General features: G+C 35.4%; 1 protein-coding gene across 1 annotated transcript; it reads left to right on the forward strand.

The window, feature by feature from the left end:
- Nucleotides 1-649: 649 nt before the first annotated feature.
- LOC144439957 (short transient receptor potential channel 4-like) lies at nucleotides 650-10,824 on the forward strand. The gene is made up of 13 exons (XM_078129190.1): nucleotides 650-824; nucleotides 1,348-1,466; nucleotides 1,925-2,032; nucleotides 3,576-3,974; nucleotides 4,676-4,863; nucleotides 5,825-6,027; nucleotides 6,922-7,061; nucleotides 7,660-8,267; nucleotides 8,721-8,916; nucleotides 9,158-9,334; nucleotides 9,640-9,681; nucleotides 9,986-10,107; nucleotides 10,512-10,824. The coding sequence occupies exons 1-13, from the start codon at nucleotides 650-652 to the stop codon at nucleotides 10,822-10,824; spliced, it is 2,790 nt and encodes a 929-aa protein (XP_077985316.1).

Below are 10,824 nucleotides of genomic sequence, written 5' to 3' on the forward strand. Positions count from 1 at the left end.
ACCTTCCGCAATGGTCAGGGTGATTATGAATTGATTATTTGTGGTAACAAACAATGTAACATTATTGTTTACAATGCTAATTCAATAGTGTTTATTATCACATTTCCCATGATGCAACATTCAACATGGCGGGTTTGCAAGTTCCCTATTAGTTGATATATGAATTCACGTAATGTGGGCTTAAACTGATCACAGTGTTACAGTCCCACCCACTTATAGAAACTGCATGGAAAATGTTAAATACAGAGAACAAGATGTGAATGAAAAGAAGTGGAAGTCTAAGTGTGTTTTAACTCACACATAGTGCGTTATAAATGTATAACTTGTCATACGTATCGTCTATGACTACTGGGATTTAAATTTGCTTTAGAATATCCAAACTAGATCATACTATATTTTCTGTAGTGGTCCTACGAACTAGCAATTGTTACCTTGATCTTCAAGTAGCATACAATGTTGTGGATTGTCTCTTTCTATTGAACGTCAGATTAGATAGCGTTTGATAACATTTGATAACATTTGATAACATTTATATATTAGGTTGGTAAGATAACTAAAAATGAAAACGAGACATTCTGTTCATTGTCATGTATGTTTGTTTGTTTGTACATTTCTTTCCATATCAACTTACAATCACATCTTTTAGGAAATGGAACATAATCCAAATAACGGGAGTTTAGAACAAGTATACTTGGCAGCCATTGAACATGGAGATGTACAACGTATAGAGCATGCATTGCGACATCAACAGATAATCAATGTTAACACTATTGATAGAGAGGGACGTAATGCCATTGAAATCGCACTGGAAAGTGGGCACTTAGGTAAGTACACATGAAAGGGTTGATAAAACGAAAGACGAAATCAATATTGCCGACAGATGGTGCATTATCGTGTTGGAATCGTATTAGCAAAGGAATAACTCAGAACGAGTAAATTTACTGTAATGTTATTCAAAAGAGAAATAGTAAATGAAGGTACCGAGAGAGAGAGAGAGAGAGAGAGAGAGAGAGAGAGAGAGAGAGAGAGAGAGAGAGAGAGAGAGAGAGAGAGAGAGAGAGAGAGAGAGAGAGAGAGAGAGAGAGAGAGAGAGAGAGAGAGAGAGAGAGAGAGAGAGAGAGAGAGAGAGAGAGAGAGAGATGAGTCTAACATGGAATCACGGTAGGAACACATACACTTAACACACTATTGAAAACTTAAGTCCAAGTAGTTGTGTACTCGCTATAAAGTACCGCTATAAAGTAACTTTGTGATTATGGATAGGGTATAATCAAGAGACGACGTGTCGTCATAGCTGATATCATAAACTAATATTCATGGTTATATCCATGTCCTCTTTCATATCAGAAGTTGTAAAGCTATTATTGATGTACAATGTCCAAGTCGGTGATGCCTTACTTCGTGCGGTAGACATACAATTTAGTAAAGCCGTAGAATTATTATGTGATCACAACAAAACGTTACAGGTAAGTGTCAATTGCGTCATAATCAATTCTGTTCGGGGTAGTTTGCTATTTTAGCGGTCATGTTTAAAACCAAACACAGTACCAAAGGCTTCAACGTATGGTACAGTGATATCAACTTCAATGAGTCTGCGAATTCCACCTGCAAAGAGTTGCCCAAACGATTGAATGGTTATAAAATGTACAAGTTTTGTGCATGGTTATGGCATATGTAAATACACTATTCTAAATGCCATCGGCATCAAACTAAACTTATCAAAAGCTACGCAAACACTCACTCAACTACTAGACTTTACACAAGGTAAAGATAGATGACGTTGCAATGTGAAATACGTTGTGCAGTACTAACCGCGTGTGACGTCAAAGAAGAAGAAAAATATACGTTTAATATGTAATAATTGTTATCGTCTAATGAGTAAACATAGTAAAAATACAGTTATTTGATGTACTTTACTTAACAGAAACAAGACATTGACATCATCAATTCACACTCATCAAGTGAAGATTTCCATCCAGTTATCACACCAATTGTGCTGGCTGCACATCACAATAACTATGACATCATCAAGGTATGTGCATAATTACTATTACATCACATAGATGTGCAACAGCTGGCTACACATCGCAATAACTATGACATCATCAAGGTATGTGCATAATTACTATTACATCACATATATGTGCAACAACTGGCTAAACATCACAATAACTATGACATCATCAAGATATGTGCATAATTACTATTACATCACATATATGTGCAACAACTGGCTACACATCACAATAATTATGCTATCATCAAGGTATGTGCATAATTACTATTACATCACATAGATGTGCAACAACTGGCTACACATCACAATAATTATAATATCATCAAGGTATGTGCACAATTACTATTACATCACATCACATAGATGTACAACAGCTGGCTACACATCACAATAACTATGACATCATCAAGGTATGTGCATAATTACTATTACATCACATAGATGTGCAACAACTGGCTACACATCACAATAATTATGATATCATCAAGGTATGTGCACAATTACTATGGCATCACATCACATAGGTATACAACAGCTGGTTACACCTCACAATAATTATGACATCATCAAGGTATGTGCATAATTACTATTACATCACATAGATGTGCAACAGCTGGTTACACATCACAATAACTATGACATCATCAAGGTATGTGCATAATTACTATTACATCACATAGGTGTACAACAGCTGGCTGCACATCACAATAACTATGACATCATCAAGGTATGTGCATAATTACTATTACATCACATAGGTGTGCAACAGCTGGCTACACATCACAATAATTATGACATCATCAAGGTATGTGCATAATTACTATGTCATCACATCACATAGGTATACAGCAGCTGGTTACACCTCACAATAACTATGATGCAATACCTACAATATGATAGAAGATGAAATACACTTCATCACAACATGCAACAACTATAATACTGAGAGACAACAAATGTATACCAGACTAAGTGCAATCAGTGGTGTAGGCAATTTCAAAGAACTAGACAATAGAACAAAAATTGTATTACTCTTTTTAATTCTGATCAAAGACAAATACTTATGGCAATGACAACTTTCATAAAATCAGCGTTTATCAAAAGGAAAGACATTCGACAGAGTAAAAGATAATATACATTATATTTATCTAACCTAAAGATTAAACTGTCCTATAAACCTTATTTTGTTATTTATGTTAACTATTATTACTATAGTTTATATATTGACTAGCTTCTTTTAGCACAAAAACACTTATTGCAGAAAATACTACGAAGAAATGTAGTTTTCTTAACGGATGCAATAAAGATTCTATTCTATTCTATTCTATTCTATTCTGCTCTATTCTGCTCTATTCTATTCTATTCTATTCTATTCTATTCTATTCTATTCTATTCTATTCTATTCTATTCTATTCTACCATCAAGGTATGTACATAATTACTATGGCATCACATAGGAGTACAACTAACTAACTATGACATCATCAAAATTATCGCAGTTTTAAGAATTGTCAGCTGATTCGTGTTAAACGACTCTGTTTGTATACCAAACCATATAGATCCTGCTATCTCATGGCGCTCGCATAGAAGACCCTGACACGTACGACGCCACTGCAAAACACACTTTACAACACTCACTGGGGGCGCTGCAGATATATAAAGCTCTATCAAGTGAAGCCTACATGACACTGACAAGTAAAGATCCAATCAACAAAGCGTTTGCTCTGAGTCACAAACTACGTATTATTAGTCAACGTGACGTAGAATTCAGTGATGAATACTGTGTATTAGAGGAACGCTGTCAGACGTTTGCTGCTGATATACTGGCACAAACACGGAGTACAGCAGAGACCAACACCATACTGACATACAGTCCTGACGATTGGGAAGAGAGTGGTCGAATAGACAATGATACACCACATGCCGTATATAAAGCTGTACGCTATCAACAAAAGAAGGTAATGTGTAATTTTGGGAGTTACTGAAGTTCAAAACATCTATAATGAAAAAACAGACAGATTAGTTTGTTAAGAATTTTCAGTCAGAATCATCTGGTCAATTACTTCTATTCTGATACTGGGAATGTATTTTTATAGATCTGGGCGTCACATATCCGTATACAGTTCTATGAGAATACCCCCCCCCCCCCCAAGGTGTGTAGTCAATTGATGTAATAATTGTCAACCATTACCCTATGAAAATATGAGAATGATCAAAATACACATTCTTGGTAATTCAAAACTTCCCTCTTTCACTTGACGTTTATCAAGTGCTTGGTTACGAGAGAGTTTCATTGTATATCTCTCTATCATGCCATTCTATATGTTTACCCCAGGCTTGCAGATAGGTAAAAGCTGTTACAGTATTTAGTAATTTCCGAGACCCTAAAACAGAGACTTCTCTGCATAAAATGTCTGGATTTCACAATTCAAAACTGAATTGGCTAGGATAGATGGATAGCTTATCTCAATTTATCAGCTAACCTTTCAAATTCCTGTATCACATAAGAATACTTAAAGAAAGCAATTGGTTTTGGTGACTTAAAGTTAAAATATAGTGATAGACATCAGTATATATCAACACTTCTATTATGCTACTTCCATCCCAATGGCATTTGAAGATGATGGTTTACATTCCTATTTTTATTGTTATTTTTTAGTTTGTTGCTCATCCCAATTGTCAGCAGTTTTTAATAGAACGATGGTACCGTGGTCTGACAAATTGGAGAGACAGATCACAGATTAGTAAACTTATCGTCAGTCTTGCCATTATGCTCTTTTTCCCAATCCTGTCTCTCATTTACATATTTGTTCCTCGAGGTCGATTGGTGCACTTTCTTCGAATACCGTGAGTAACAATGCTACACTTTCTACTGTTTTCATAGATATTGTGTGTTTATGACTCAGACATTTTTTGCAAGCGGAAAAGGAAATGTAAATATAAATATTCGCGAGCCAAAGAAGCCAGACTTACCTTATCGTTACGTATTATCCATTTTACTAAGTTCCTCACCCCTACTGCCCCTTTTATGTCATAGATGGTAAAAGCTAACTTATGCAACTCGATGTAGAATTGAAGTACAGAAATTGCCATCAAGCCGTTTAACTCATTCTTAATTTGGCTTCTTTTAATATATAAATTGGCTTTTCTATTTTTAACATGACCTCTGAAATAAGTAATAGGTAAACTAGGATGACCAGTTTTAGGATGTGCAATTCAGACTGCAAACTGGCATATATATATATATATATATATATATATATATATATATATATATATATATATATATATATATATATATATATATATATATATATATATATATATATATATATATATATATATATATATATATATATATATATATATATATATATGTCATTTATTGCATATACATGGCCATCGTCAAAATGCAATCTGAAAAATACAATTTCTTACATACAACAGATAATGCTATGGGTTCAAGCAATATTTTCTGCTTTTTTGCTTAATTTCTTAAGGACATTGCATGAAACAAAAAACAGCTACTATTTGTATTATATCGTTATATTCCGAAAACATTATTTCTATAAACTTTGCTTAAGTAGGAGGAGCATAACACTAATGTGCAATGTACTATTTACAATATTGATCAACACACCGCCATTTCAAAAGAAAATGGAACTCATTCAAAAGCTTAACAAGGCCACTTAATTTACAAATACGATCAGTTCTTTCTATATATTGATCTTCCTACCTGATTCAATTTTCAGGAAAATGTAATATAGTAGTGGTACATCTATAATATCACTACCATCCTTATCTTCAGATACGTCAAGTTCTTAATGCACACAGCATCATCATTAGGGTTTATTACTCTAATCTTCCTGTCACTACTACGAGTTGAAGACTGGATAATGACAGGTCATTTTATAGAATCTGATGAAGCCTCGGAATACAGTGTTGTAATGGATAGCAGACGCGGAAACAAACCTACTACCATAGAATTAATTATGTGTGTGTGGATCCTAGGTAAGTTGTATGTACTATACGCTCAATAGGCAAGTTGCTTTATGGGTATCTTGTACATATGTATTTTTTTTTCAAAGAACGTAATGGGGTATTCACCATGTTTATAAAAACGGCAACTAGGTTTCAACACGGTACTGGGTACGCTTAAAAACGGGTATCTGGTTTCCATACGGGGTTTGGGTATGCTTTAAAATGGGAAAATGGAAAGTGGTTTCCATACGGGGACTGGGTATGCTTAGAAACGAGTACTTCGTTTCCATACGGGTACTGGGTATGCTTGAAATCGAGTGCTTGTTTCCATACGGGTACTGGGTATGCTTGAAAACGGAAACTAGGGTTCCATATGGGTAATGATTATGCTTTAAAACAGGTACTTGTCTTCCATACGGGTACTGGGTATGCTTAAAAACGGGTACATGGTTTCAATACGGGTAACTGGTATGTTTATAAACTGGTATTTACTTTGGGTTCAAAACGGGTTCTGGGTAAGTAAAACAGATACTAAGAACTAAGTTTTAATATGTCAGTGTATTCAGTTTTCAATATTGGTGCTGGGTAAGTGTATACAGGCAGGAGGTAGGTTTATGTATGGAAAATGCATAACACTAAATACATATATGTAATAGGTGAATGTTGTTTAAGGGTACTGAAAACGTTGCATGTGGTTACTTTGCTTGTATTAGTCCAACCTTGGTAGCTAATTCAGTTATAAAGAAATCGTATAACCGTATAATGGATGTAAACCGGTAGGTCCATGATAAGTGATTTGTCTATATGTGTAATATGTGATCTCTTGAAACGATAAAACGTTGCCATGTTACTATTTTGTTACGACTGAATACCAATAAACATATTGCTGAACACACATTTTTCTCTATTATTTATTCATATCAGGCATGACATGGCGGGAAATCAAAGAGCTTTGGACACATGGTGTTAAAGATTATACCTTCGATGCATGGAATATAATGGATTTCTTTCAACTCGCCCTGTATTGGACGTCTTACTCACTTATGTTGATATCATGGTTGTTGGTAAAGTATTGTTAAATTTTGTTGATTAGCATTACCCATGCTCTTATTCAGTTTTGCCATTCCATTACTTGCCGTCGTCCAAGGTATACTAGACTGAGGCTTTGCATGTTACCATAGTAACATACAAATCAACATTATTTTGAGTGTTATTTTGTTGTAAAATACGACAAAAAGTACCCTTTACAAGGAAACACATTGACTGATTAGTTGGTACTTTTATCTGTCGTTTTGGTTACCATGCTTTCAATTACTGCAACGGGGACTCTGCGCTCACAGAAAGTGATATAGCTGGGAACTACAATTTAGTCATTAACACAGGTAAGTGAAGATAGTATAAGGCAACGAATGTGAAATAAATTTTATGGTACACCAGTTTGAGATCTTAAAAAATAATTTGCGCTCATGTTTCAGATATATTGGGCATAATATTTTTGAAGTGTTAACATGGTTACGTGTTTCTAACTCATAGCTCAATGTTTCACACTTGATATATTGAAATCCACATCTCCATATCAAAATATTGTCACATGACTGATGTGAGATGGGAATGTCTAATAAAAAAAGTATATGTATATGTTTTTTATTTGTGGAATTTTAGTGGCGACAAAGATACAGTGCAGCCGAGGACAATGGGGACATCTATCGTTCAAAAAGGCTAGCCGTGAACGAGCTTGATGAATATTTAAAGCTCAACACGTTACCTGACCTGCAATCGTATGTGGACAAGACGATGACGAATATTGTCATTCAAACAACATCATACCAGACTACAATGCTCACTGCAATACTGCAGACGCTAATGACAAACCTCAGCAACGCATGCGCAGCAAACGACAACGGACATATTGAATCTAGCATTTCGAGAATATTAGACAAGTACGCAGACGATAACTTCATAACGGAATCTAGACTTGTATGGGATGCCTTTGACCCTGACCTTGTAGCTGAAGGATTGTTCGCATTGGCCAATATTATTAGTTTCATACGACTTATTAACGTTGTAATCATCAGTAAGCAGGTTGGACCACTTCAAATCTCACTGCGCGGTATACTTTATGACATTGTTAAGTTTCTTTGTATATTCTCCTTCATACTACTGGCGTTTACTATCGGTCTCACTCAACTCTACAAATTCTACTCTACATTAACCTTCCTTGAATGCAGTGACCATGACGACGATCCAGGCTGTTACCAAGGATTTGCTGGGTAGGTCAGAGGTCATCAGCATAGCAACGTAGTTTCAACCACATCTGGACATCTATACTATACAAACAAATATTGAAATGGCGAAATCACTTCTCAGTTTTTATTTTTTTTTAAATATGGAAACCACACTATATGTTTCGATTGATAACTCATGATAAACATTTTGACACTCAAGTCTCAAATGCTAGTTGTCATCAATTGAACCACAAATAATATTATGATGTGTTCTATTTTAAATGTAAGATAAAGTATAATCACTTGACTAGTTAAGCCCAAATACGCCCAGATATCAATAAACGTCTTTTCTCTGACGTGAAAGGTCAAAGGTGAATTTAAGTTTGAACGTAGGCGTTCTAGTCCTCGTGTCAATTAGTAATTATCATGTATAATGTATATGTATTTACAAGGTCACAATATGCTCTCAGTCAATGAACAATATAACTTCTTTTGCAGCTTTTTCAAAACTCTAAGGACACTATTCTGGAATCTGTTTGGTGTTATTAACCTGAAAGTTCTGGAGGTGAATGCTAACCATGCGTTCACTGAAGGTATAGGGGAGTTACTGTATGCCTTGTATCATATACTTGGTAGAATCGTGTTACTGAATGCATTGATTGCTATGATGAGTAACACATATACTAGAATTGAGGTGAGTGGAGAGAGAGAGAGAGAGAGAGAGAGAGAGAGAGAGAGAGAGAGAGAGAGAGAGAGAGAGAGAGAGAGAGAGAGAGAGAGAGAGAGAGAGAGAGAGAGAGAGAGAGAGAGAGAGAGAGAGAGAGAGACAGACAGACAGACAGACAGACAGACAGACAGACAGACAGACAGACCAACGCGAATAATTTACAAATATTAAAATTGAAAATTCTAACTATTGTATATTTACGTTGTAGGAAAACTCCGATAAGGAATGGAAATATTCCAGAGCCAAATTATGGATGAGCTATTTTGAGAATACAGGAACTATTCCACCACCATTTAATGTTGTACCAAGTATTAAGACTGTCTACAAACTTGTACTATCCGTGAAATATATCCTATGTCCTCGGACTAGACGACGAAAAGAAAAAGTAAGTTAACAACGAGACAATGCATTAGTACAGACAAAAGTGTGTGTATACATTCAATGATTCGCTGACCAAGGCTGAGTTTATTTAACATTTACAGCTCATACGATACATAAATACAAAGGCATGTAAGCTTGGCGAATTCCTCTTTTTCTAAAAAAAACCCAAAAACATTAAGGTTGGGTTCTCTACTGGTTACAAGAAAATACTGGGTGTGTACAGTGTAGAATATTGTGCACGTGCAGAATTGATAAACTGCCTTTTACATCATCATTGTGTGACGTCACTCGTATGAATTATGTCCATAGAAACAATTGCACAAAATTGGAAAACTAAAGAAAGAATACCAGGTAAGATTTTAAATGTTCCAATTTCATGATCAAATATTACAATGTCATTACTTCATCGCCAACAGTATTGGTAAACTAAATAAAAGTGTTATTGGTTGTTACCAACAATACTGTTTCACACAAGGTCAAATAAGGTCAAGGGGCAAGGTCAAATAACTTCATTGCAGTAACACATCCCAAAGGCTCAGTAACGTCTATGGTCAGGGGTGTATCTATCCAGTGGCAATTCAATTGTATCGTATCAAATGTTGACTTTATTCGTTGTTATAACTGTAACTGGATTGATATTTATTCGCTTTAATAGGAGGTTGTCCAGCAATTAGTCTTACGCTATTGGGCAGATAGACGACCAGGTGGCTCTGAGGGCGACAAAAACGTAACACAGTCGGATATCCAGCGATTAAAACTAGACGTGTCTGGATTTAGGTATGTATTTCTATGTATGCTACTTAGACCCGTTAGTAGAAAAGTTTTACAAAGACCACATTTAAATACTTACATTATTAGAGCTAGCGCAGGTTGCAAGCAGCCAGCCACTGCACGCATGACTGCTACCACTGCTTAGTATTGTATCTATTGTAGTGAGGTGATCGTTATAATTTTATAATTTTACATGTCTAGATATCGCTCTCGTTTAGTAAAGTTTAACTTTGAGTACAGCATGACAGGGGAAGAACTATTGAAAAGCTACCTTTGCTATAACATTTTCAAAGATGGCCATTAAAATTAGAGAAAGGTGTAAGTGATGTATTGTATATGACAAAATCTGTGATTGGCTTATTCCTTCTTCTGAAATCAGTACTTGTGTGTTTTCATTTTCTTTTCGTAAGACACGAAATGGCGTCTAATCTTCAGCGAAATGATACAACCTTAGGAGTTACCAAGGAAACAAACCAGGCGATTATTGATCGCCTACTGGAGGTGAAGAGTGCCCTCATCAAATTAAACAAAATGAGAAGTGAAGTTCAGAATGTAGCAGGTAAATTTACAGAAAGCGACCAAAAAACTAACGCATATCTAGACTTCGCGAATTGCTCTAGATCTCGTCACCAGAGACTTAAGAAGGAGTACGAATACAAGGAAATGTCCATTTGGCTAGATGATGAAGAAACAGAGGAGTTAACCGCAGTTCAGTTGTGCTAA

This window comes from Glandiceps talaboti, chromosome 9 (genome assembly GCF_964340395.1).
Source record: "Glandiceps talaboti chromosome 9, keGlaTala1.1, whole genome shotgun sequence".
NCBI lineage: Eukaryota > Metazoa > Hemichordata > Enteropneusta > Spengelidae > Glandiceps > Glandiceps talaboti.

What these genes read in the sequence shown, in the direction of transcription:
- LOC144439957 (XM_078129190.1), top strand. Translation starts at nt 650, where the DNA reads ATGGAACATAATCCAAATAACGGGAGTTTAGAACAAGTATACTTGGCA. An exon ending in ATCACAACAAAACGTTACAG is followed by an intron (nt 1,467 to 1,924) that starts GTAAGTGTCAAT and finishes TTTACTTAACAG; the next exon opens with AAACAAGACATTGACATCAT. An exon ending in GTGCACTTTCTTCGAATACC is followed by an intron (nt 4,864 to 5,824) that starts GTGAGTAACAAT and finishes CCTTATCTTCAG; the next exon opens with ATACGTCAAGTTCTTAATGC.